The following is a 27,610-nucleotide window of genomic DNA, read 5'->3' as shown; positions in this document are numbered from 1 at the left end:
CCCCCACTTGATCCGCCTCTTCTCCCGAGATGCCCCGGGGAGGGAAGACAACACCTTCAAAGACAGGCCCTCGGAGTCGGACGAGCTCCAGACCATCCAAGAGGACAGTGCAGCCGCTCCCGAGGGCCCGGACGTGATGGCGTCACAGAAGAGACCCTCTCAGAGGCACGGGTCCAAGTACCTGGCCTCCGCCAGCACCCTGGACCATGCCAAGCACGCCTTCCTCCCCAGGCACCGGGACACGGGCTTCCTCGACTCCCTGGGGCGCTTCTTTGGAGGTGACAGGGGTGTGCCCAAGCGGGGCTCGGGCAAGGTGAGCTCTGAGGAGTAGGAGCCGTCCGTGTAGATGGAAGGAGGGGAGCCAGGTGTCCTGGGCCCCAGAGGAGGTGCCTCTCAGCTGGGTAGGGCTTGTCCTTTCTGGAAACGCTCACCGGCCCGCGGGAGGGGCCGGGGCCACCCCTGCGTTTCCGCTTAAACTCGCCTCTTCCCCCCGCTCCCCGGGGGCTGCGGCCAGGATGTGGCTCGGGGATGCGAGGGCGTCCTCCAGGCTGCACCCCGGGGGCCGTGGGGATGCGGGCACTGGCCACGCCCGCGGGTCTCCCGTGTCGCAGGCTTGGGGGCTTCGTGGCTGATTTTGCTTCTGACGCCCACGCTTTGGGCTTTGCCCTGGGTTCTGCTCACTTTTCTCCTGGACTGAGCGCCGCTCGCTCGGCGTTGATTTGCAACAATCATGCTATTGAGGACTTTGGAGCCAGCTTGCCTTCTAAATCCGCCTCGAGCGAACCTCCTCCCTGGTCTGCGGTGTTTAGGGAAAGAGGAAAGACGGGCCGGCAAATGCCTCTATGAATCGAAACTGTATTATTTTGTGATTCTGGTAATTTGAATATAGAGTCTATGAAGTTTCATTATTTAAATGTTCTGTAGATTAAAATGTATCCCAAGGAACAGTGTCCCTCCCGGGGTCCAGTTTCCAAGTGTGTCCTGAACTCGGTGTGAACAGGTCCTCTGTGGCCGACACGTCCTTAATCCCCAAGTGGCATTCGGGGACAAGTACGTGGCTGGTCACGTGGCTGGCTGAGTGTCGGGTGGCCGGGGCGTGTGGAAGGAGAGAGGTTTCCACAATCCCCGGCTTACTGGGTGTCCCCGGCTCACAGCCCCATACGCTGCGCCGTGTCTGCAGCCGGGACTGTGCTTGTTCCGAGGGGCCTGGGGGGTGAGAGGCTCTGAGGGGCCTGGGAGCTGAGGGCCCCGGCCTGGGAGCAGCGTCCCGAACCCCCAGGCTCCCGGGAGTGGAGGAGTTTCCGAAATGTGCTTTCGCCTCTGACTATGATGCTTAAGTGACTGGCAGTCGTAAGCTTGTCGGAGACGACAGGTGTCAGTTGTGCAGATGTGTCGGGGCCTTGGGGTCCCGGCCGGGGGCGCCTTCGTTTGTCAGCACTTTGGGTGAACAGCGCCGTGTATCTGAAGGGCGTGGGGACGTCCTTTCCGGTTGGTTCCTCCGGGGCCTGTTGTATCTGTTCCTTTACTTTGGGGCGTCTCCCCTTGCCCTGAAATGTTGGTCCCCCGACCGGCTTCTAGCGCCAGCTTCAGCCTGGGCTGCTTTTCCAAGCACGGCTGTCGGACCCACCGCCCTGCGGCCCCCGGGGGGCTCCCTCGCCCGCTCAGCAGCCCACATGCGCGCTTAGACTCTTCTGCTTAACCCAGGGGCAGGAAAGAGATGCTTAAACTGTGCGGAAAAGATTAAATAGCTGGAGAGCATATGTCATAAATCAAACTTCCTGTCAGGGCTGTGGTTTCAGTTAAATAAAATCGCGAACGTGTTTACCTCCATCGGTGTGGCTTTATCGCAAATGGACTAGAGACACACGGTTCTTCCTTCACGTACAGCTACAGCCTTTAGTGCTTTAAGTCTCTTACGCGCATCAGTATTTTCAAAGAAGAGGTTCTAGTTTCTGCTACGCAAACAGTGTTGCCAGATTATCAAGAATCCAGAAAATTAGAAGCATTTTCACGGGATTTTTAAAAATGAAAACAATGCTTAAGTAATTGGTGTAGACATTTGGAAGTACCCGTGTGTCCTGATGACTGTGGAATAAAGGTTTAGAAATGACCAGCCTTCTGCCCTCTGATGCCCGGACGTGGGTCAGAGTTGGCAGCGTAACCACGTGGCTGCTTCTCACAGACGGGTGGAGCCGCCTCCTGCTGCGGGGTCTTTGCTGATGGCACGAGGGGGACCCCTGGCGATGGCTGTTCAGTTTGCCTGTCGATTGTGGAGCCTTCTTTTGCTTTTAAACACTGGAGGGGGGTGAGCCGGACGCCCCGATGCCCAGCCATGTGCCCACGGCTGCCCCAGAAGCAGGCGGGGCCGTGCGGGGTGGGCTTCCGGGGCCTGCTCCGGTTTTGCTTCCGTCGTGTGCTTTCTATAACTCAGCAGGGCCCTTGCTTTATGCACCAGAAGGGTCCTCTGGGTTGAAGCTTGAAAATGAGGGAACCCAAAGGCCGGTGGCTGTCCATGAAAGGCCCTCTCACCGTTTCTAAGATAATCGGCTCCGATTCCCAGGATGCCAGAGGTGCCCACAGGCCCGGCAGCCGCCTGCTCCGGCCAGTGTGTCTGGGGAAAGCAGCCACTCTGCTCGCCCGTCTAGAGGGGTGTCCTGGTGGGATTGTGCAGACGGCGAGGAGCGAGGCCTGGACAGAGGCGGCCTGTGCTGCCCTGGGTGCCCCCCTTCCTCTGGGCCCGGGCTGGAGCCGCCCCCAGCCCCGGGAATGCACCCAGCACCCACCCTCTGGGCGGCAGGGACTTGACATTCAGGGAAAGTGCAGGACGAATTCCCTGAGGAGGCAGAATCCTCGGGGGCCACAGTGAAAGGCGCATTGTTGGAGGAGGGGGGAGGCCTGAGGTTGGCTGAGAGCCAGGCCCCCCAGCCCTGGAGTGTGGGCGGGTGGGGAGAGCTGGGCGCTGGGGACGGGGACCGGGGTGCGCTGGTCTGTCGGAGGCGGTGGCTCCCCCTCCCGTCCCTGGGGCCTGCGCCTCCGGCATCACCTCTGGGCCAGGGCAGGGCCCAATCGTGGCTGCTCGGGCCTCGCTGGCCACAGCCCGGGAACCCCGAGCTTGTCCCTCTTTAGCTCCAGTAGGAGGCTGACGAGGTAACTAGCTGGACACACAGCCCTGGGCAGTTTCGGGTGGGGACGCCGGGGCCCACAGGTCTGTCTGTCCCTCCCGCACCCCCCGACACCGCCCGCGAGCCAGCGTCTGCCCTGACGATTTCCCGTTAGTCCTGCTCGCTTTGCCCCCAAGGCGCCGCGTGTCCCCTCCCTTCCCCAGTGTGACCTCTGTGCCCTGATGTCGGCTGCGCAGCGTCGCCCGACCCCACGGGTCCAACCAGTCCTGCTGATTAACCAGTGTCCTGCTTCCTGATTTTTCCATCGCGTTTTAATTTCATTTGCCACAGTTTAGTTCTACGGTAACTTAGTTCCCCATGGTTAACACGATGCCCTGATTGCGGAGGGATAACCCTGTAGCCCTGCGGGGAGCATAACCCTGAGACGGTGTGCAGGACACGGTGGGACCCCCACCCCACGGGCACGTCCAGCCCCAAGGGCTCGGCCGGGGCCCTGCCCTCTCCCTCCCGCCCAGTGCGCTCACCCGCAGGTGCAGGGACGCACGTGGGACCCACGGAGTCTCCGGGAGTCTCTGTGGCAATGACCTTGCCTGAGTGGCGGTGGGTGCGTTTGCTTCTGCACCCAGCTAAGACGTCTGGGGGTTTCCCGCAAGAATCCCTTTCGAAGTGCCCCCCCCCGATCAGCGATTGATCAGGGGTGTCCTGGCTCAGCTCCCAGCTCCCCACGGTCCTCCCCTCGTCCGCACACCTCGGTTGTCCCCCGTCACTTAGATAAATGAGTTAAACTGTGCGTTTCGTCCCCATGTCAGCGGAGACCTTGCCATGTCCTTGAGGGTGGCGACTGCCGTCCACTAATGAAATTCCCATTTGACTCTGTGATGAAACTTCGCTTTTATCTATGTCTTCGTGTTTGTGCATTTATTAAACATTTTAACAGCCCGAGGGTGGTGTACTAATTGCCTGTGGATTCCTTGCGTGTCCCTCCCTTACTAAGCACACTTGTTCCCGAGACTCTGGATCCGGCACCGCAGGTGAGTCCTCGGCCCCAGCGCCCGCCGCGGCGCCCGGGGTCACAGCTCCTCCCTCCGCGCCTTCGTCCCGGGGGGGCTGGGCGCAGGCTCGGCCGTCCACCGCCTTCCACTCGCCCCACCCGAGGGCAGTTCTGTCCCTCATCGCCGGCTGCTCCGGGTGGCGGCAGCTCTGCCGGGTTGACAGGGAGCCGAGCCTGACCCCCGAGGCTCTGTCACCTCAGGGAAAACCGCCCACGGGGCGCACGTGGAGCATTAAAGGGACTTTCAGGAACTGTGGGAGCCTCTCATCAGCCTGGGGTGATGTTATTTTAGGGGTTCCCGTGGTGTCGGACCCTCCTAAATGCCCTGACATCATCCTGCTGCCCAGAAAGTAGTAAAAAGGGAGACAAGACAGAGGAAAAACCCCACCTGACGGGTCCCCATTTCCGGGGGCTTGACCAGCAGGGTCCCTGCCCCAGGCCGGCCGAGCCCTGGTCTCCCCCGGGTCGGGCGTGGCTCCTGCTCCCACCCCTCCCATGAGGACTTTCTGCTTTTCCCAGCAGTCAAGCTCCTTTGCCAGGGACATGGACAGAGAGACAGCCGTCCTCCTGTCCCCTCTGGGCCAGGCAGGGCTCAGGCTGTGTTTCTGTACCCGGCCAGTCCCCAGGGCCGGCGACCTCAGGGCTGCAGCCCCTCCTGCCCCACCTGCAGGGCCAGCACCCCGACATCCGTGTGACCCGAGGGCCCTCAGCCCACCCCAGGGCTCCCCAAACACCACTCGGAGATGCTCCTCTTCACGAGGACGGGGCATTGTCTTAAACCGGGGGTGGGGGGTGTCTGGCCCTGCCAAGGCAACCGCAGGCGGGACTTGAAATTCAATAAATCCAGGAGCTTTTAACACAGCTAATTTTTAAGTTGATAATTTTGTATGGCCCTCGAATGATGTTATAATATCCAAATGGCCCTTGGCAGAAAAAGTGTTCCCCACTCGTCTTAGAGGAGAAATAAATTAGAAAACTCCCCCTCGCCTCGTGAACACACGTATAAGGCAGACTCGCCCGAACCCCACCTTCTGAGGCCACCTCTCCCTGTGGGGCAGCCGGGCCTCGTCAAGGCAGAGACAGCCACAGGCTGGTCCTGTGGCACCTGCCCTGAAATAAACAACCGTCCCACTGACGTAAGTCCCGGCACCACGGGTCACAGCCACCGGCGCTTCTGCTGGTAGAAAAATGGCCTCTTGTCTGGGGACACTCGAGGGAGCCCTGCGGCCGGGCTCCTGACGCCCGGGTGCTCGCCCGGCAGTAACATCTCTGGAATTCGATAACACGTTTCTGTGTCATAACAACTGTTTATGTCCACGAATAGCCACCAGTTAACCCGTTTACTAAAACCCGTCTTATCTGTAGCCAGTTCAGGACTTTCCCTGGAACCTACGGCGTGGATTCTGTCTCCCGACCGTGGCTGCCGGGCTGTCCCCTGCCTCTCCCCCTCCCCACCCCTGTCCCTGTCCCTCCCTCAATCCCCATTCCCTGGGCTCAGTCTCAGGAGAGGGGTGTCTCCGGCCACTTGCTTCGGCCCTGTGACAATGTTGTCCCAGCCACGTCGCTCAGAGCCGCGGGGACCGTCTCGTAGCCGACGAGATGGCAGCAAATGCTCTTTGGGGAGACTTATGATGGTCGAGTTAAGGTGGGTGCGTGGCCCGTGTCCAGGAATATTCAGTCCTATGAATAGCAGGCTCCTAAACGTCCCCACCAGCAAGGAAGGGCGTCCGCAAGGGCCGCCGCGGACGGTGTCCTTGCCCTGAGGGGCCACGGCGACAGCCACGTCCCCACAGCAGGCGTGGTCTCCACCGTGAGTCCAGTACGAGCTGACCCACCTGCTGAAGGCAAGTTAAACTCTGCAAATACGCCGATGTGACGCGTTTATCCCACGTCAGGCGCCAGAGAGCCCTTTAGGGCTTCGGGCTGCAAGCCGCCCTTGCTGTCCCCTGCAAGCCCGATGCCGGCTCCGAGTCTAAGAAAACTCGGTCCCGTAATGAGACGCGGGGCCCAGCCGGGGCTCAGCGGTTGGGCCGCTCAGTTTGATTCCCGGTCAGGGCTCAGGCCCGGGCTTCAGGCTCGGTCCCCAGCGGGGCCGGGCCGTGCAGGAGGCGGCCGATCAGTGCTGTTTCTCACATCGGTGTTTCTATCTCTCCCTCCCTCTCCCTTCCTCTCTCTCTAAAAATCAATAAAAACATATTTAAAAAAAAAAAAAAAATGAGACACAGAGCCGCAAAACAGACGCTAAAGGAAAGAATTCCCTAAATCTGCTCTGTTCCTTGACCTCTGACGTCCATCTGCCCTGGAGTCCTCGGGCCGGAGCCGCCGTCTTCAAAGCCCTGTGCCCCCCGGCCCCCCTTCACCTTCACGCCCAGGTCCTCTAACATCAGCCCACCGGCCCCTCCTCACCGCCTGGGGTCCGACCAAGCCCAGTCAGGAGGGGACGCTGTGGAGGACTCAGGGTGCTGCCTCATGGACTCAACCGGCCACTCTGTGTCCCTCCGGCAGGTACCCTGGCTCAAGCAGGGCAGGAGCCCACTGTCCCCTCATGCCCGCAGCCACCCCGGGCTGTGCAACATGTACAAGGTAAGAGTCACTCGGCCGCCAGCTCCTCCGCGCGCCACACGGCGGGCCCGTGTCCCCGCCGTGGCCCCACCCGCGAGGCCCTGCCCGGCAGGCTCTTGTCCAGGGGGCCCAGCTGGTCTCACACGGTGTCCGCAGGACGGGCTGGCAGAGCAAGGGGACAGTCCCTGGGGAAAGCCGGCAAAGGACAGTGTGTGGAGCCAGAGTCCGGGGGGAGGTGGCTCCGCCTGGGTCCTGCGTGGATAAGGGCCATGGGTCAGGGCAGGGCGGCAGATGAGCCCCTGGAGTGAGCTGGCCAAGGGCAGTTCCACGGGGTCCAGGGCAGAAGCAGCGACCCCTAGAGAGGTGACCTGTGACCGTGGCGCTGACCACCTGTGTTCACAGCTCTCTGAAAGCCATGCCAGGCAGGCACTGAGCGCTCACAAATGTTAGTGGTTTAACGTCTTACGGGACAAGTGCCACTGGGGCGCGGGCACCTGAGCTCACCTGAGCTCCCTGGGGCTGGAAGACACGGTGGTCATCCGTCCTCTGTCTCCCGTGTGGAGGTGGCCACTGCTCAGAGCACTAGTGACGTGTGGGCAGCAGGGAGGGAGGGGGCAGGTGACTCAGAGGAGGCCCTGGGTCAGCCCTGGGTCGGCCCTGGGTCGGACGGCCGCTCACACAGGTGGGCGCCCGCGCCCCAGCTCCGGTCACCGACGACACTCTCAGGAGACAGCAGGCACTGGGCTTGGGCACCTGGGGGACACAGAAAATAGAAACAGGTGCTCGGTACAGAGAGAGAGCTTGTTCTGACAGGGTGGGTGAGCCCAGGCCAGGGGAGGCCGCCGCTGGGGACCCCTCCGCTTCGGACCCACTGAGGGCTGTGCCATGTGCTGGGAGGGTCTGTGGGAGACAAGCAGGGGCCGGCGCTCCAGGGCCGATGGTCCCAGGAGGGTCTCGGAGGCAGCGAGGGGCCCAGGGCTGGCAGGAGGTGGGCACACGACCCGGAGCCCCCGATGGCCACGCGGGACCGACCTGCTTAATGGATGAGTCAGGAGGCCCTGGCCCACGGGTATCGCTCTGGGGTTGGGTGACAGAAACGTTCACCAAATGCTCCACTTTTCTCTTTTAAACAATTTTCTGGCCGGGGAAGAGCCGTGGCCCATCCCCCACGGCTTCCTCCCCACTGACTCCTGCCCATGTCTGCAAAACGGGCCAATCCTACTTCCTTCAGTTTAACCTGGGGGAGCCCACTGCTGTCCACGCAGGACCGGGACAGCTGCCGGACACCGCCTGCCCTGGAAAGACGCAGGAGGAGGAATGGGGGGTGCGTGTAGCGCCTGTGTGTCTGTTGAGAGCAGGGGAGGTGGAGACAGAGGGACCTGGAACCAAAGGCCAAGTGCTGACGAGAGGCAGGCGACGGGCTCCCCACATTGATGCTGGTGGTGACAACCTTTTGGGGACATGTTCTAAAATCGCGCTCTCAGCCGTCGGCCTCCCAGGGGCGTCTGGGCCCCAGGTGAGCTCTGAGAGGGCAGCGAGCCGGCCGGAGAGCCGGGGCCCCTCCCTTCTGCGGTGGGGGCGCCTCTCACACTGAGAAGACGCCCAGGACCCCTCCGAGAAAGCCCTTCTGCCCGTTTCGAATGTCCCTCCAGTGTGTGGGGCTCCCAGACAGTGGCCACATTCATGGGGAGCAGATTCAGTGGCACCAGCCGCAGGAAGGATCGTGAAGGCAGGTCGCAGTAAATGCTTTTAAAATAACTCGTCCCAGGTTACAGGACAGAAGGCTCCTGGAACAGGCTCAAGGAGGAGACAAAGCTGCCGAGCAGCCGGCACCCAGTGCCCAGTGTCGCCAAGGGGCTCAGAGCCGACAGTGCCCTTCCCCTGGCCTTCTGAACCCCGAGGGGCCGACAGGCCGTGGCAAGATGACCGTGTTCCCTGACCTTCCAGAGCTTCCTCCTGTCTCTGTCTTGTCCGCAAACACAGCGTGAAGGGCAAGAGGGACCCACCCGCCAGGATGTCCCAGACAAGGCCTCACAACACAGCGGCTCAGGTGCTGGCAGCTCAGGAGCGGCGCCCACCCGGACCCCTCAGCAGGAGACCAGCACCCTGCTCAGGACTCGCCGGCCCGGTGCCCCAGGGCTGTGACGTGCTGTGGCGGGTGGAGAGGTCCACGCGAGCGGACAAATCAAATAACATTTGAGGCGTCGAACGCCAGCTGGGAGAGAAAGGAACCCCAGGGAGGAACAAGGAAAACCTCCAAAGGGGACGGTCCCGCGTGGCAAACAGGCGGACGCTTTTGCTCCCGTGTCTTCATCCGCACGTCACGGATCAGAGGCCCTGGCGGCCGGATGGAGACCAGAAAGGTGCCTGCACCACAGGGCCTCCCTGCTGTGCTGAGCGGCGGGGCCGCGACCTGACTCTGTGCGTGTCTCTGTCCAGCTGAGACCCGCCCGCTCACAGTCAGGAGCCCCACGCGTCACTGCCCGGAGGGCCCTGGTTTCCGCTGCAGCATGGCCGTGGCGTGGCCTGGCCTGGCGTGGCCTGGCGTGGCGTGGCATGGCGTGGCGTGGCGTGGCGTGGCGTGGCGTGGCTGTGGTGACGAGGGGTCCTCATGAGCAGGCAGGAGCCCTCGTGTCCTCGATTCAGGTGGAGCCTCAGAGAAGACGGCAGACCCACCCCAGGCGTCTCACACAGCAGGTCGCTGTCCGCGCCTCACAACCTGTTGACACTCGAAACTCTCCAACCTGGACACTGGTCCCTCCGATCACGGGGACAAGGGACGGTCCCCCTGCCGCCACCAGCGAGCTGCACGCCCGTCGGCATTGCACCCCCGTCTTCCGATACTGAGGAGAAACCTGTTCCCCGACAGCCAGCGGGTAACCAGCATTCCCACCCGCATCGCAGGCTCGCCCGCCTGTGGGTCCCCAGCCACAGGGAGAACCCGCAGCTGCAGCTCAGCACAGCCTTCGCCAAGGTCGTGAAGGAGCCACGGCTCTAATTAAACCCACACGAGCCAGGGACCCGGCAGCAATCACATCTGTGAACTTGCAAAGGGCAAAGCACGGGGCAAACGGCTGGTGTCACTCGGGCTGGGACGCATTCCCCCCGGGTTGCAACGCCCAAGACGCCCGGCTGTGCCAGAAAAATCCAACGCTCTCCCGAGACGGCTCAGAGTCATTTGACCAGAGATGGTGCCACCGCTTCCCCCGAAAACCATAGATAAACAGCGGGAGCGGGGGACCTGGCGGCGTCTCGGAGCAGCGGGTGCCGTGGGGCGAAACCTCGAGGTCAGTGTCCTCTGTCTGACCGACTCTCAAGGGAGATGTCATAGCTCAGTTTGCAGAACACGTGTCATTTCATCCCCAGACTTGTGACCTTCGAGACGCCGGCTCTATTGGATGGCATTTGTTCCGTGGGTGCCCAGTCTGCACCTGGGCGAGTGGCTGTGGGGACACAAAGGTGTCAGGACCCTTTCCTACCAGTGGCTTCGGAGAGGCCCGGGGGCAGCTGTTCGCCTCTCACCAGTCATGTCGTGGAAAATGGGTGGGCAGCCTGGTGGAGGCCACAAAATCCAGAAAAAAGCAAAATGCAAATGTCTTTCCCCCTCACTCTCCAGGCCCCTGGTGAAACCACCTCAGTGAAAGACCAGTGTCCTTGTGCCACTCTGTGGACGTCTGTGGCCTCTGCCACGTCCCACACGTGGATTAAGGAGCAAGTGTCAGACGTGTGTGCTGGCTGCCGGTTACAGAGCGATGCAGGCAGCACCGCCCTCCGGAGTAGGCGCATCCCCCTCGGAGGACCAGTTTCCCCCGAACCGCACGTAAAACTCAGTGAGAGTCGAGGGAGAAACGCACCTCCTGTTGGCACCCGTGGCCTGCAGGAGGCTGTGCACATGCAGCGACACGGAAAACTGAGCCCGGCACACTGTGGGCAGCCTTGTCCTCAGGGCAGAGTGGAGACAGGGCTTGGGCTTTGGGTCATAAAAGACCAGAGAGCCTGCGTCTGCGCCGGGCCTGCGACTGCGACGGGGGTGCCGTCGGCCAGGGCCGTCTTCAGGCTCACGTGTCTGGTGATTCAGTCCTTGTCTCGGCCCCTCTCTGCGCCCTCCCCGTGCCGCCCACCTGGGAGAGGGGCCAGCAGCTGGACGCCCACCGGGGAGGTGAGGGGACCCGTGTCCCTGGGTCCCGACCCTGAGCCCTGAGCTCCCAGAGGGGACACGTCCCAGGCCCGTGGCTCGATGTGGCTCATTCCTTGGCTTTCTGATGGGATTCAGCTTAAATTGCTCTCAGACAAGAGAGAAAGAGCCAGGCCTCTTTCCCTTCAACATGCCCCCAGGCACAACGAGTGTTAATTTTTTCGAGACCCAGCCTTTCCTTCTGAAAGGAAGGGTCTCCGCGGATTTGTCTCTGGTCAAGTCCAGCGCAGGTGGGATGCGTGGCCCCCGGCCCCCGTCCCACAGAGCAGCGTCTCCGGTGGAAGGAGCGAATCTGCCAGCCTGCTGACCGCTGACCCCAGCTGTGCGGGCGAGAGGACCCTCCTGTCCTTGCCCCCAAGGGAAGGGCCCCAGCTCCCAGCAAACCGGAAACCAGTTCAATTCCCCCCGGGCGAGAGGAGCAGCCGCGGGCGGTGCGCGCGCGCCACCTGCTGGTGAAGGGCGCGACCACAGCGCCGGGGAATCGGGATTCCTCAGGAACCGGCTCATGGGAAAGCCATTCGCCGTAAAGAGGAACGAAACGTCGCCCGTTACCCACGGCCACCCTCCCAGGGGTTACACTCCCCGGCGTCCTGTGAGTCTCTCTGCCATCGCGGGGGCGGCTTTCACTGGTCACGATGAGAAGCGATGTTGACGTGGAAATAGGGCTGGGCTGGCGCAGGACCGGTGCCCGCTGTGGCCACACCCAGGCGCCCGCAGGGGCCTCGGGCGGGGTCTCAACAGGAACCTAGACCAGGCCACCCCTGGGCGGCAGCATTTCCTCCACAGACTTTTTCTTTTGATTTGACCTCTTTACATAAAAGGTAAATGCTTTTCCCAAAAAGTTCACAAGCTTTCCTTTTTAGAAAATTAGACTATTTTTTCAAATCCCACTGTTCCAAACACTCAGCTCCACACACAGGGCTGCAGGTGGGCGGGGTGGCGTCCTGCCCCTCCCACCCTTGTCCTTTCCCACCCGGCAGCTGTGCCCTGTCCCTCTGTCCCTCTGTCCCTGTCTCTCTGTCCCTCTGTCCCTCTGTCCCTCTGGCCCTCTGGCCTCGGTTTTATTTCCCGGCACGGTCGGCCCCTGAATCCCTCCTTTGCCTTTTCTCCGCCTGCGAGCGAGCTACTTAGAAACGGACACACGGGTCAAGGAGATGCCGGTCTGGGCAAATAACTGTAAAACGCTGACAGCTCCGGCTTCTTCAGCCTCAGTGAACACACTAAAAAAGTGACTCCTCAGAGAATAACCAAGCTCGTGTCTCTAAAACTAACTAACGTCCTTACTCCATTCGGGACCTGAGCTCAGTGGCCTCTGTAAGGGGACCTTGTGCGTCACAGTGGGGGCTGAGCATGTGGAGGGGCTGAAGGGGGGACACCGAGTCCAGTGACCGCCCCGAGGCCCGAGGGTTTCGGTGGGCACACTCCCCTCCCGCCCTCCCCTCGACGCCCGGGCCGACTGGGACTGGGCGGCCCACAGGTCCCCTTGGTGCCTGGAGAGCCTCACCCCACCCTCCCTCGTCCCCGCACCTCCCTTTCCGCCAGTGAGGTATGAGAAAAACAACTACCCACCCCCCAAAACTGTAAAATATAACAAATAAGCCAAAACCACTATTTTTAAGTACCTCCCAGGCTGGCCCTGGTCTGTCCATCATTGACCATCAACCCCAGAGCCATGTTACATGTGCCTGGCCCCGGCCACTTCACAAGGGGACAGTGGACCTACGCTGGGAGGGGACCTACACTGGGAGGGAACCTGCTCTGGGAGGGGACCTGCGCTGGGCGGGGACCTACGCTGGGAGGGGACCTATGCTGGGAGGGGACCTGCGCTGGGCGGGGACCTACACTGGGAGGGGACCTACGCTGGGAGGGGACCTACACTGGGAGGGGACCTACACTGGGAGGGGACCTGCGCTGGGAGAGGACCTGCGCTGGGAGGGGACCTACGCTGGGAGGGGACCTACGCTGGGAGGGGACCTGCGCTGGGAGGGGACCTACGCTGGGAGGGGACCTGCGCTGGGCGGGGCCCCTCCTCTCAGCCCAGGCTGCCCGTCAAGGCGGCTTCGGCATCTTGCTCGGCACCAGCACCGAGGGGCAGGTTCAGTGCCCGACAGGGAAGGCTGTTGAGGGCGGGAGAGCGGGGAGTGTGGCCGCCCCTTGGGCCAGTTGCCGGGGCCACGGAATTGTTGTGGTCAGGTGGCATCAGATCAGCGGGGTCTGGGTCAGGCCAGGGGACCACACACACAGTAGCCAAAGGTGGAAACAACCCAAATACCTGCCCACAGACGACCGGCTAAGCAAGAGGTGGCGTGTGCATGCCACAAAATATTACTCAGCCTTAAAAGCAGAGGGGATTGGGAAACACGCTGCAGTAGGGAGGGGCCTGGAGGACACTGTGCTGAGTGAACGCGCCGGACACAAAAGAGACAAACGCTGTGTGGTGCCGCTGATCAGCCCCGAGCCGTGGTGCACGTGCCAGGGCCCCGCCACTTAGGGGAGCCGGATCCACAGAGACAGGAGGTGGCGAGGGCGCCAGGGGGCTGGGCTGTGGGGAGTCCGCAGGTACCGGGGACCGAGTGTCAGTCTGAGAAGATGGAAAGCTCTGGAGATGACGGTGGTGACGGCTGCACAGCAGTGCGAATGTGCCTGACGCCGCTGAGCTGCGCACTTCGAACGGCTAAGAGAGTAAACTTTATATTACTTACGTTTTACCGCAACAAGAAAAATTCACGGGTGACTCAGACACGCATCCCGTGGGCCCCTTGCGTGAACACGGGCGCTGGCGTCAGGACCGGCGTCTTCCGGGGCCCGGCGGCGAGCTGTCCCCGCAAGGCCATGTCCCTTTGTCCCTTTATGTCCTTTCGTGTTCACTGAGCTCCGCTCTGTGCGCCTCACGGACTGGGCTGTGGGGGCCACGTAGAATGTTTCCCCCAAAAGGTTAAAATCTAGCAGGAGAGGCAAGATGCTTATGACGGCTCACAGGACAGTTTGATTCCAACTGAGCTGTTAGAGCCCGAAGGTGCCATGTTGTCCAGAAAACAGAGACGTTCGGGAGGGGAAGACCGTCTAAGCAGGGTAACAGGGCGAACAGGAGCCCGGAGAGGGGCCTCGAGGCTGGCGCTGAGAGGGGGCACCAGCCTCCCCTGCCCAGGCTTCGCTGTTAGCAAGTCCGAGCACCGACATTAAGTGCCGTCATCAGCGTTTGGCTACGTGATATTAAATGGCCTTATTTTATTTTATCTATTAACTACAGCAAAATTGGCTCTGTGCGTGCAGTTCTGTGAATTTTAACACAGGTAGAGTTTCCGGGAGCTGCCACCACTAGAAGGATGCACCCTCCACCCAGCCCTGGCTCTTGCTTTCGCTGGTAGTCACACCGCACCTCCCTCTCCCCGCCCCGAGCCCTGGGGGACACTGCTTTGGCGACCTCTCTGTGGCCTAATCGTTCGAAGTGAGCCACATAAGTGAAATAGCACAGTAAGAAATCTTTTTCGGATGCCTTCTTTCACTCAGTACCATGCCTGGGAGACGCCTCTGAGCGGCTGCATTACCCAAAGCGTGTTCCTTTTTTCTGGCTGAGTAGTATTCCACTGCTCGGAGGCACCACGGTCCGTTCATCCCTCCACTTGTTGACTAATGTTGGGGTTTGCAGATTTAATGATTATGAATTGAGCTGCTATCAACATTTACGTACAGGGTTTTTTACCATGGTGTTTTCCTTTAAGATTTAAATTACTTTTTGTCAAAAACCTGATGACCAAGATATTCATTATAAAAATCACTTCTCAAAATACTTGGCTTTCCTTCTGTCATTAGCAGCAGGAATTAGGGTCCCTGGGCCATATGGTAAGTGCATGATTAGCTTTATAAGAAACTGCCAAATTATTATCCAGAGTGACTGCACCGCTTTGCATTCCCACCAGCCATGCCTGAGAGCTCCAGTTGACCTACATCCTTGTTAACACTTAGTATTGTCAACGTTTTTTATTTTAGCCTTTCTAACAGGCGTGTAGTGGCATCTCCTCATGATCTTGATTTTCACCTTCTTAGTGGCTAATGGCGTCGAGCATGTTTTCATTCGCTTATTTGCCTTCTGTCCATCTTCTTCCACTAAGTGTTTATTCAAGTGTTTTGTCCATTTTTTAACTGGGTTGGTTTTTTTTTACCAATGAGTTTTGAGAGTTCTTGGCCTATTTTGGCTTTAAGTCCATTGTCATATATGTGATTTACAAATATTTTATCTTGTTCTGTAGCTTGTCTATTTATTCTCTTAATAGTGTCTTCTACAAAAGAGAGTTTAAATTTTTATCAAGTCTAATTTATCTTTTTTTTCTTTTATGGGTCGTGTTTTTGGTGTCAGGTCTAAGAACTTGATGCCTGCAGTCACATCATGATGTTCTCTTCTTGTTTTCCTAGAAGTCTTTGTAGTTTTACACTGTAGATAGAGATCTGTGATTGATTGAGGTCAATTTTTTTTTTAATACAGGCATCCATTTGTTCCAATACCATTTGTTGAAAAGACTAAGGTTCTTCTTTCTGTGTTGAACTGACTTTGCACCTTTGTCAAAAATCAGCTGATCATGTGTGTGGGTCTGTTTCTGGTCCCTACTGCGTTCCACTGACCTCTGCGCCTGTCCCTCCCCCAACATCACCCGCTTGATGACCACAGATACAGGAAATCTTAAAGTCAGGTGGTGGAATTTCTCTATTTTTAATCTTCTTTTTTACAGTTGTATGGCTATTTTGGTGGGTTTTTTGTTTTGTTTGATTTTTGTTTGTTTCTGTGTGTGGTTTTTTGTTGTTTTGTTTTTGTGTTTGTATTGCCTTTCCTTATGGTTTTGGAATCAGTCTGTATATGTCTAAATAAAATCTTGCTGGGATTTTGACTGGAAGTGTATTAAATCTGTAGGTCAACCTGGGAGAGCTAACATCTTTATAACTATGCTGAGTTTTCCAATCCTTGACTGCAGTCTGTCTCTACATTTATTGAAGGCGTCTTTGATTTCTTCCACCGGCGTTTTCTGGTTATTAGCATAAAGATTCCTTACGTGTTTTGTTGGGGAGTTATACCTAATGTTTTGTTTCTTTGCTATTATATGTGGTAGTGTTTTAAATTTTTTCTTTTTTTCACTGCTCCTTGTTAGTCTATAGAAATACGATTGACTAAATGTCCTTTACGTAACATCTCATTACCACTATAATATGGTACAACTGTGTGACCACATCCAATAAGCTGTACAACTGACCGTTTATAGCCCAGAAGTCCATCGAAGTCTAGTTCACGCTCCCCACAGTCGACGAAAGAATCGTGCGATTCCGTGAACAGTGTTCTGTTTGCCTACGGCCTCTCGTGTGCGTTAGGCTCTGGGTCAACAGTGGCCTGAGTGGTGCGCATCAAGCAGGCAGTTAGTGCCCATCGCAGGGCTGGTTCTGTGCTGAGCCCCATAGAGACCCATCGCCGTTTCCCTGAACGTGTCTGACCCCTGACGTCACAGCTCCGAGAGCTAAAATGCAACCCACCAACTTCATTTGTTCCTTAAAAGATTTAAATTACTTTTTTCTTAGAAGATTAGTGACTGATATATTCATTATATAAATCACAAAAGTATATAGCTGGTTTTTTTAGCACTCAGAGCAGGCGTGCCTTGCTCACATGGGACACAATATTGATGTCTACCTAGCGCTCCACTCTCTCGCCGCATCAATAAGCTCTAATGACACAAGACCCGTCTGGTACAACCGAGCATCCATTTCTTTAAAAACCTCTCTGTAAAGTTCAAGACATTTTTTAGTTTAATCACGAAACTAAATTAAAGCTAGGAGAGGCGTCTGTGACTCGAAACACGGCACAGTGTGTGGAAAATGGTACATAAACACTGAGACACGAGGGAGCTGTACCAAATTCTGAGCAGTTTCAGTTTTTCAAGCCATTAGGATGATATCAAATAAACAACTTCACCAAGCAAATTAGACGTCTAAAGATGTTTGTCTTAACCTAAGTAATTTAAACAGTTTCCCGGCTCTTCTGTTTTGTTTTTCATTCTTAATTTCACACGCTCTTCCATTGGAGCAACTGCTCTCGCTAGTCCCGAGCTCAGAAAGGCGCTGGGTGGAGACAAGGTAACCGGAGGGGACCAGGCAGTTCGGGGCCCGGCCACAGCAGGGGAACAGGTCAGAGCACGAAGGACCCGCTGCTTCGCCTGCTGCCGACCTCGCCCCGTTCAAACGCCCTGGCAGCGGCTTCTGCCCAGGCCTCGGGCCCACAGCGCCACTCGGCGCCCTGCAGGTCCCCAGAGCGCAGAGAGGAGCCCAGCCAGCCACGGGCCGGTGCTCAGCCTGAGGGAGGCGACTGTCCAGCGGCCAGGAGAACAGAGCCGGGAGCGGAGCCTGCGGCTGGCTGGAGGAAGGTCGCCAGGACCCGCCTTGAAGAGGGCCCCCAGGAGGGCACTGCAGCGGCAGGAAGCCCTGAGGGGGGCTGCGCCCAGGGGCACACGGCCCAGATTTGCCACTCGGTGGCCTGGTCCAGGGAGGGGCAGGTGCCCAGCAGAGAGGGCGGGGCGCTGTGGACAGAGGGGTGCTGTTCAGAAGTGCTCTCCGTGGGCAGCACCGTTGGGCCACTGGACGGGAGGAAGGGGCTGCTTGTGACCTTCCTCTGACCCCCGGAGAGAAGCAGGCAGTGACCACGCAGAGCCCGCAGTGTGAAGCCTGGGCCCCGGGAGACGGAGCAAGGGGGGAGTTTGCAGCTGAAGAGTGAGCGGGGCCCAGGAAGCTGGGGGGGAGCCGCGCGAGCCAGCATCGCACAGGAGGCCGGCCCGGGGCAAGGACACCTTGGGCAGAGGCTACGAGGTGGCCAGTCCCTCGGAGCTGAGACAGAAAGCGAGAAGACCCGACACTCAGGCTCAGAGGGCTCTGCAGACGAGAAGGAAGGGCTGTATTTGGTCGAGCGGAAGCAGGGAGGGTCCTGCGGGGCGGGAGGGCAGAGCCACCTTGCTGAGGTCCTGCTGTGGCGGGAAGAGCACAAGGACATTGTGGAGAAAACGCAGATCTGTGAGCTGGGTGAGCAGGACCCTGGCAGGGGAGAGTCTGGGAGACAGCAGGTCTCCGACCCCAGGGTGCCTTGTGGGGGGACCCACAGCTGGGGAGGGTCACGCAGGGGAAGGTGCGGAGTGGGGGCCACGCACCCGGAACTCTGTTCTCCCAAACTGGGAAGGAGCCAGCGAGTCACGGGGAGGGCAGAGTCCCCTGCCTTTGAGAAACAGGCTGGTCCATGTGCTCGAACCCAGAGCCGCTGCGTGGATGGTCTTTGCTGTTGCCGTGGTTTTCTGTGTAATTCCTGAGTGTTTTCCTTTGTCTAGATGGGGAGCTTGGGGCGGTGACGTTGTCCTCTCCCTGCTTTGCCTGCCCGGCCCTGTCTCAGATGGAGGCACCCTTCAGTGACCTTCACTGCCCCTCACCCATGCTTAGGGGGCATCGGGGACCCAGCCGTGGGCTGCGGGGGGAGAGCTCCCAGCCCAGTGCGTCTCCCAGCAGAGGGCCCACGCGAGTCCCCTCCTCCCTCAGGCACGTCTGGGGCGTGATCCAGGTGCACGCGGGAGCCACAGGCAGCACCCGGAGGGAACAGAGGGTGCGACAGCCCTGAGGTCACCGCGGCCTGTCTTTCAGGATGCACACCACGCGGCCAGAACCACCCACTACGGCGCCCTGCCCCAGAAGTCGCAGCATGGCCGGCCCCAAGATGAGAACCCTGTAGTCCACTTCTTCAAAAACCTTGTGAGTGCTCCTCCCCCGGGAGTGAGGGGGGCACTGCGCCAGGCCGTGAGGGGCGGGGTGCACCCCACAGCTCAGCGCTAATCCATCAGAGGTGCCAGTGTTTCCCAGACGACGCAGCGCTAGTCTGTTATAAGTATATCCCACCTGACTCAGCTCTAACCCTTAGGGGTATAAGTATATCCCACCTGACTCAGCTCTAACTCTTAGGGGTATAAGTATATCCCACAGGCCTCAGCTGTACCCCATTAGGGGTGTAAGTATATCCCACAGGCTCAGCTCTAACCCTTAGGGGTGTAAGTATATCCCACAGGCCTCAGCTCTAACCCTTAGGGGTGTAAGTATATCCCACAGGCCTCAGCTCTAACCCTTAGGGGTATAAGTATATCCCACAGGCCTCAGCTGTACCCCATTAGGGGTGTAAGTATATCCCACAGGCCTCAGCTCTAACCCTTAGGGGTGTAAGTATATCCCACAGGCCTCAGCTCTAACCCTTAGGGGTATAAGTATATCCCACAGGCCTCAGCTGTACCCCATTAGGGGTGTAAGTATATCCCACAGGCTCAGCTCTAACTCTTAGGGGTGTAAGTATATCCCACAGGCTCAGCTCTAACCCTTAGAGGTATAAGTATATCCCACAGGCCTCAGCTCTAACCCTTAGGGGTATAAGTATATCCCACAGGCCTCAGCTCTAACTCTTAGGGGTGTAAGTATATCCCACAGGCTCAGCTCTAACCCTTAGAGGTATAAGTATATCCCACAGGCCTCAGCTCTAACCCTTAGGGGTATAAGTATATCCCACAGGCCTCAGCTCTAACTCTTAGGGGTATAAGTATATCCCACAGGCCTCAGCTCTAACCCTTAGGGGTATAAGTATATCCCACAGGCCTCAGCTCTAACCCTTAGGGGTATAAGTATATCCCACAGGCCTCAGCTCTAACTCTTAGGGGTGTAAGTATATCCCACAGGCTCAGCTCTAACCCTTAGAGGTATAAGTATATCCCACAGGCCTCAGCTCTAACCCTTAGGGGTATAAGTATATCCCACAGGCCTCAGCTCTAACCCTTAGGGGTGTAAATATATCCCACAGGCTCAGCTCTAACCCTTAGGGGTGTAAGTATATCCCACAGGCCTCAGCTCTAACCCTTAGGGGTGTAAGTATATCCCACAGGCTCAGCTCTAACGCAGGAGGGACGTGAGCATTTCTGCAGATGACACCTCCGCCCTCTTCAGGGTGGCGCTGGCTCCGGAGCTCAGCCTTGGCCCCTGGTCCCAGGGTCCCAGCGGCATCTGCTCCTTACTGAACTTTGTTTAGTGAAGAGCTCCCTCCTTTTGAAACTGAATTACTGTGAGGGCTCAGTTTAAAAACACAGGCTGTGCAAAACCACGGAGACGTAAGTAAAAAGTGGCTGCCAGGGGTGAGCAAGTGGAGCACAGGGCGCTTTTAGGGCAGTGAAGCGACTCTGTGTGATGCGATGTGACGGTGGACACACCACACCTTTGCCAGAACCCTTAGAGTGCAGGACACAGAGTGAAGCCCGTGTAAAGCTCGGACTCCGGTTAATAATCAGCTAGAACAGGAGAAGTCGGTCATGCAAGCTGGTAACAGGAAAACCAGAGAGGGGCCCTGGGAACTGTGAAATGTATGTGCATTATTTTCCTAGAAACCTAAAGCTGCTCGAAAAAACAGTCTTAAAACAACAGCAAAACCTCAGCCTTCAATTCACAACCTTTCTGTGCGGCCCATTTTTAAATGATATTTCCTGTGTTGATATGTGAGCTTTCGGGGCCACGGGCCTGGCCTGGCGGCATCCCTTTCGACGCCCAGAATGTCAGGGGACACTCACTTCCCTCCCAGAAGGGGGTCAGTGTGACGTCCGCGGCCTCCATCCCTGAGCATCCGGGGTCGGGAGCACACACCGGGCAGGGCAGCTCCCTGGGGTGGAGCCCTTGGGTTCGTTTTTCATTCTCTCGGACACTTGCAGAGGCTCTGGAAGATCTGATCGAATTGGATATTTTCAGTCTCTCAGACCCCGTGTTTCTCACTCCGCTGGGACAGAAGCGGGGATGCCGGGCAGAGGGTGGGTGGCCTCCGTGGGTGGCCCTCCCCGAACTGGCAGCAGGTGCTGTCAGCAGACACGGGGTGCTCAGGAAGAGGGTCGGGGCCGCCCTGACGCAGGGACCGTCCCCCCCACCCCTCCCTGCCCCGCCGCTCACCATCTCCTGTGTCTCCGCAGGTGACGCCGCGCACACCTCCTCCGTCGCAAGGAAAGGTGAGAGCTCTGAATGTCTTGACTGGTCATCGCTTTATTTATAGACCTTCCCCGAAAGCTCTAAATGTACCGAAAAGAGGTCGGGCCCGTGGCTCCCTGACCCGATCGCGCAGTTTCGCCACGTGGGTTCCTGTAGACGAGACGCCCGGCGTCTCCCCCTCCTGCAGCCTCGCAGACAGTGCTAACCAGTCCCTGTCGCTTTCCCTCTAAAGCGGGGTCCCAGACCCTCCCGGAGGCTCCCGGTGGCCACGGCCGCCCGTGGGACAGGACGTTTTCTGCACTGATCATGTGTCATTGTTTCTTTCTTCATCCAGGGGCGAGGCATCAGCAGATTCAGCTGGGTAGGTGACAACCGCGTCCCCGGCTTCCCCCATCCTGGTCCTTGCAGCCACTCGGCCTCTGTGTTCTGCTCCCTTTCAGTTGCCTGACGGTCGCTCCACCTTCCTTCCCCCGCAGCCCAGCTTGTCCCCGGGGCCCGGGTGTGTCCCCCTCCAGGGGAAACCAGCAGCTGCTGCAGTGGCCGGCCCTCCCTTCCGCATGGTCACATCCCCGCTTCCTCCGGCCGGTGACCGGCACCCCAGGGCCAGCGCCCTCCTCCCAGCGGCTCCCACAGACCCCACAGGGCTCCCCCCAGGGGGTGTGGGCCTGGGGCTGACACCATCACATGACATGACCAGCCCCAGATGGCGACTTTTCCATGAGGAAAAATGACACCAAGGAGAGAGAATAACCTCAGTTATTCGGTCATAACGACCTAACTCGCCCAAAGCATTTGGGTTTTGCGTGTGTTTTAGTAACAGCTGCAGCGTTGATACCAAGCCAGCCAGGAAAACCTTCCGAGGAGTTTCAGGCCCTTGACTACTGAGGAGAAATTTTAATGATGACCTTAAGGGGGCGATGGTTCCCTTTTTAGATAATCGTGAAATCTGATGTCTGACCCAGCTTTAAAATGCCCACCAGTGTCTCCTAGCCCCGTGTGTCGGCTTTGGCTGCTGGTCAATACTAAGCATGGTTCTTGCTTTATGAAAGTTATATAGTTTTCAGAATAAAAGAGGGAATAAATGCTAACCTACAGGCCAGGAACCGTGCCCGTCTCAGGGACTCAACATCCTTAATCTGTAGCTCAGGGCCACCCGTACGAGATGCTCAATTAATAGCATATAAGTGAATGAGAGAAAATTAAAGAGAAAGGAAGGAAGAGGGAAGAGAAGGGGAGGGAGGGAGGGAGGGAGGGAGCCACTGCACAGAAAGGGCAGAGAAAAGACTGTAATTTCCACATCTCCCCCAACACGTTAGGACCTTGAATGATGAGCTGATGTATTTGCTGCGATTTTACATAAATACCCCGGAGCTTCTCCTGGCCTAATGGCTTTGCAAACAGATGACAATCATGCAGGAAATGGCCCTGGGCTCGCACTCACCGCCCATTAACCACTGACTTTCTGTGCCAGCAGGAGACAAAAATGAGACTGCAGGATGAGACCCACTTTTTACCCAGAAACTTTGTTGTAGTAACCGCCCGTCTGCCTCGCAGCTTTCCAGGCGCCGACTCCGGGCTTTTCGCAAAGTCCTCCTGGCACGTGCTGGTGGCCGGGGCCCAACCCTCCCTCCCGCCGGTCACTCCCAGGCCGCCCCCTCCTGCCGCTAACCAAAGGCCCCCGCAGTGCCCCTTCCTCTCCCGTCCTACTGATGTGCTTTGAATTTCTCTTTTCCGAGCAGAGTCCTCCCCTGCATTTCTCTGCCCCTCTGTCTGTTTTCAGCAGCTCCAGGACTGTCTCCCTGCGGGGGGTTCTCAGCCCCCTTCCTGCTGCTAAACTCCGCTGCGTGTTTCCTGATAAATTCTAGGTCATCCAAAGATATAAATGACCAAGAATCTGAAAGTCTATTATTAATCAGAAAACCAGTCCTTGAATTTAGTTCTCAGAAGGTCTTTATTTTTGGTGAAAAACGAGGGAGTGGGACAGGATGAGCTCGTGTCCCGGTGGGGAAGCGTGGTCTCGGCCACGTGACGTGTCTGTCCTTCACGGTCACCCGCCCCTCTGTGCTCCGCAACGGAGAACGCGTGTCCGTGGGCGCCTCTGGGAGCCAAGGGCAACGCTGGCGCTTCTCTAGTGGGCGGGCTCGGACCTTCTCCACCCCACGCCCCTGTCCTTCTGCCACTTGGTGACCTTGACACTGATCTTCACGTGAAAGCAGCCGCCTCAGCCCTGTGTCCAGTGTCGGCTCCGAGGCCTCGACTGAATGAGCCCAGTGCAGACCAGCTGTGGGGTGGGGCCCGGGACAGGTGGCCCTGGCCCAGCCTCAGTCCTGCCCAGAGTGACAAAGGTGACCTGGGGGAAGCTGAGCCTTCAGAGCTCAGCTCCAGTGCCTCCAACATAATGGGGTGGGTGAGGTGATCCCCAAGTCCCCAGCCCTAAAACATTTCCACAAAATTAAAAGGGCCTATGGGCTGAGGGAAGGATTCTGGGGTCTCGGTCAAGAGATGGTTCCATTTGTTTGCTGGAATCCTCGGAGAGGGACACATGGGGTCTCTGGTTTCTTGTTGGGGAAACAGGGAAACCTCAGACCCCATCCACCAAGTAGAGGCCCTGCCCTGGGATGGTCGTTGCACTACGGTGGGGACACCTTCACCCCGAGTGCTCGTGTATGTGTGTCCACACCACAGTTGGACCCATCTCTTTCTCATGTGGACCGTCCCAGTGAAATTAAATCATGTTAGAAAAAGCTAGGGACACGGATGTTCTTCTATTTCCACAATCACCTGCCATTGCTTCGTCCCAGAGCAGAAGCTTTCACCATCCCCTGGAGGGAGAGAGGCTGCTGGGTGGTCGGAGGCAGGGCTTTGTTCCCAGAGCGGGACCCCCATTCGCTCACAGGTCCTCACAGCAACCCGGCGAGGAAGGCGCCTTCCTCATCCTCGGTTTATAGAGGAGGAAACCGAAGCTCAGAGAGGTTCCCACCCTTGCCCAAGATCACACAGCTGGGGAGCCGGGAGCTGAGGCCCATCCAGGCTGCGGGCTCCAAGCCCTGTCCTTGTGCAGGACGCAGGGCACGGCTCACCCGCCAGAACCTGCCCCTCCCGCCAGGGCCGGCAGCTCCGGAGCCAGGGCCTCGGTCTGCACACTCAGGCCCGACTCCCTCGCCACGGCTCCTGCCGTCTCGGGAGAGGCCGCTGTCGGCCGGGGCGCGAGAGTCTTGTCCTCACGGGTTAGGCGGGTGCGGCAGGGACCCCTGACGCCTGCTGCCTGGGTCGCTGAGGGACGTAGCGATGTGGGCTCGGCTCGTGCGAACAACCAGAAACATCCCCAGGCTCCGCATCAGGCCCCCTTCCTCCAGCCCCGGGTGGGCGCAGCATCTCCCGTGACGTCCGCTAACCTTCTCTTAGGACCAGGCAGTGCAAGCAGGGCAGCCGCTGCTGTAGAAAAGGCCCAGGTCTTTGAAATGAATGCATTTGGGCCACATCTTGAGACAGATCCCAGGCCCCGGCCGGCAACTGCTGAGACACGCGAGTGGGGGACGCTGCGCCCTTGGGTTACCTCGGCCACCTGGGGGGGCCCGGGGACCTGGCTCCGACCAGAGCTGTTCTCTCTTGCAGGGGGCCGAGGGGCAGAAGCCCGGATTCGGCTACGGGGGCAGAGCTGCCGACTACAAATCCGCTCATAAGGGACTGAAGGGCCAGGACACCCAGAGCACACTTTCCAAATTCTTCAAACTGGTAACATAGCCACCCCAGGTCTGGGACAGGCTGGGGCGGGTGGGGCGCCGTCCAGCCTCCTCACGGCTTTTCCTCTGGCGCCTCGGGGAGCACTGAACCAGAGCCAGGCCCCTCGGGGGCTGAGAATGAGATGGGGACCCGAGGCCACAGCCGAGTTGGGGAGCACCTGTGGGTGCTGACTCACCTGCAGGGTCAGGTGGCTCCGGAGGCAGGAGCGTCTTTGCCTCCCAGGAAATGAGCAGGACAAGGTGACTGGGGGGGGGGGGTGCAGGTAGTTGGACCAGGTGAGACCCTAGAAACCACAGCAGGTGTGTCCCCTTGGTTATGACGCTGGAGTCCCACAGACCGGAGCCTATTTGTTGCCCAAGAGCCCTTGGCCAGCGGCCTCTCTGGCCCCCAGTTCCCTGCGCTATGAAAGGGGTGACACCCATGAAAAGCTCTGTGGCAATAGCAGGCAATGAGAGCGGCCTGGCCACAGGGCCCCAGGTCACGCGCAGGAATGGCAGCTGGCATTATTGCTAATAACAATGACAGCCGTGCCCAGATACCCCGAAATCTCAGGGCGTCCATCTGGTCAGTGTAAAGTCAATGCGATGGACGGAGGAAAGGCAGGAGGGGCTGAGGGTCGCGAGTCTGAGGCTACTGTTCTGGGACGGTGGCCGGAGCAGACTGTAGTGAGGACGGGCGCCTACGAGGCAGGTCACCTGACGTGATGTGACCAGCACTGCCGGAGGCGCAAACCCCTCGCTGCCCACGGTGCGGGGCCAGAGAAAACCAGCCCCGGGAGGCTCCTGTTTGGGTCCCCGGGTGAAAGACGGACATTCCTGTAGAACGTTCCCTGCAGACGAGGGAAGACTTGGTCTCCACCTAAGAGGGACCTGAGCCTGTGCTCGGCCTCCAGGCCCCTGCTCTGTGCCCCCGGCGGGCACCCAGGGACTCAGATCCTGGATTCTCACCCCTTGTACTCCAGGCTTCACCCATGGCCTCAGGCCGGTGCCACTTTGGGGGAAGGGCGTGAGTGTCCATGGACCTGGTGCCTAGGGGTCTCCTTCCCTTGACCCGTTTTCAGCACAGCCACTGGGGTCACAGAGCAACTGCATTGAGCATGTGGGGGTTCTGCTGCAGGAGGCTGGGTTACATCACCCCTGCCCCCCAGGCGTGACAGGAGACCTGAGAGCTGAAGGGCGGGACCCCTGCTCCCTGTGAGCCCCAGGAGACGCCGGGCCCGGGCTCACCTCTGCCCACAGAGCCCAGGGGCCCCACGTCCCAAACCACCACTGAGGGAGGCCTCGGACCCATGGAAGCGGCTTTCTAATTTCTCATTAAAACAACAAGATTTTACAACTTGTGGTGGAATAACTTAGCCTGTGACCCAAATCCCCCTTGACTGGGGGACCTGCCTTTAAATCGGTATGAGTCACGCGTGTGGTGTGTCTGGATTGGGAGACACACACAGGCCGCATAACCTTGTGGGGCTCAGCGAGCGGTGTGCCATCGCCCCAAGGTCACCCAGAGGTGAGGCTGTCCTGTCACTGCCTGCAGAGGACCTTCCTCAGGTCCCCGGGAAGTTCTACCAGAAACAACAAGGGGCCCTCTCCGCGCCGAGCACAGTGACGAAGAGATGGGGCGTCCTCACGGGCAACAGCCGTCGCAGGAGGGTCGGCTGAAACTCAGCGCTTGCTAAGGGGGGTTGTGAGGGGTCGAGCGAAGACGCCTGTACGTGGCTTCATTTCTAGCATCAGACCCCAGCGACAGAGAGGCCCTTGGTTTCCAGGAAAGGGGACCTCGGCCCTGGACGGGGCGCAGGGCCCCAGCGCCCCCCTAACGCCCTGTTTCCTCTCCGCAGGGCGGAAGAGACAGCCGCTCTGGATCGCCCATGGCTAGACGCTGAGCCGACCCCTGTCCCCGACTCCCGTCCTCCGCTTTTTAATAATCCCGCCCTAGGATTTAACACGTTCCTGCCCACCCACCTTGTTCTAGACGCGACCTCTCGCCTAATGCCTTGGACTGTGCGCACAGTAGGGCCAGGCACGCCGCGTCCCGCTGGCAACGTCTGGCCCCCAGCTACATGGAGAAACACAAACACAAAACGGTTCCACTGTCCCTACTTCATGTGTGAAGACAAAGTGTCCTGGAGACTCATTCCATGGCGACGCGCCTGGCACCCTGGGGCCCCAGCACTGGGTGCAGGCCGTCGTCCCACTGACCCTCCGTCCCTGGACTTGCTTTGCACGCTGACCCGTCCCTGGCTCGGGCGCAGCCGCGAGCCCCTGCTGTGGACACAGGACACATGCGGGCGGTGGGACGGTGGCCGCACCTCCTTCGGGCTCTGTTCCTGCCCCGTCTCACCTCCTAAGGTCCCCCACATCCTAACAGGACTAGGCGGCAGGAGAAGCGTCACCCCGCGGGAGCTTCGGTACGTGGCATGCAGGCGGGCAGCTTGGGAGAGAGCAGAGTGGTGGGCGCAGAGGGCCCGTGGGCTTCTCCCACGCAGACGGGCTGACCTCGTGCGCGGCGGAGAGGGGACGGAGGCACAAGGGCCGGGCAGTGGCCTGGGGCAGGAAACAGGCGAGGACACAATGGGGACCACGGTGGCCCCTACAGACCCCTGTTTTGTCACCAGAGCCCGGCCGAGAGCTCGGGGAGACCTGCACAGAGAGAGTGGACTGTAGGAGATTTCGGGGTGGCCGCATGGTGTCACCCTGGTCACTGGAAAGCCGACCGTGACGGGTGGCATGCTCAGCATGGCAGTGCACATTGCAGACGCTGACCCTCCTGGAAGGATAACCCCCACGCGCTTGCCTCCTGGGAGTGAGCGCACCAAGTGCCTAGGCATAGTCGGGCCTGCCCCGGCCCTGGACCTAACCCGGCCCCTCCTGGCCCTGGACCTAACCCAGCCCCTCCTGGCCCTGGACCTAACCCGGCCCC

General features: G+C 59.0%; 1 protein-coding gene across 2 annotated transcripts; it reads left to right on the top strand.

Annotated features, from left to right (window-relative positions):
- Positions 1-63: 63 nt before the first annotated feature.
- MBP (myelin basic protein) lies at positions 64-27,121 on the top strand. 2 transcript variants are annotated; one of them, XM_087818607.1, is made up of 7 exons: positions 64-313; positions 6,679-6,756; positions 18,590-18,697; positions 20,932-20,967; positions 21,282-21,308; positions 24,563-24,682; positions 26,529-27,121. In XM_087818607.1, exons 1-7 carry the CDS (start codon positions 137-139, stop codon positions 26,571-26,573), a joined length of 591 nt encoding a protein of 196 aa, XP_087674733.1. In that variant the 5' UTR covers positions 64-136; the 3' UTR covers positions 26,574-27,121. The 2 variants fall into 2 exon arrangements, with proteins under 2 accessions (XP_087674733.1, XP_016070311.1); XM_016214825.2 differs by lacking the exon at positions 21,282-21,308.
- Positions 27,122-27,610: the final 489 nt, after the last annotated feature.

This window comes from Miniopterus natalensis, chromosome 7, assembly GCF_054644295.1.
Source record: "Miniopterus natalensis isolate mMinNat1 chromosome 7, mMinNat1.hap1, whole genome shotgun sequence".
Lineage (NCBI taxonomy): Eukaryota > Metazoa > Chordata > Mammalia > Chiroptera > Miniopteridae > Miniopterus > Miniopterus natalensis.
This window is presented reverse-complemented; position numbering and strand designations above follow the sequence as displayed.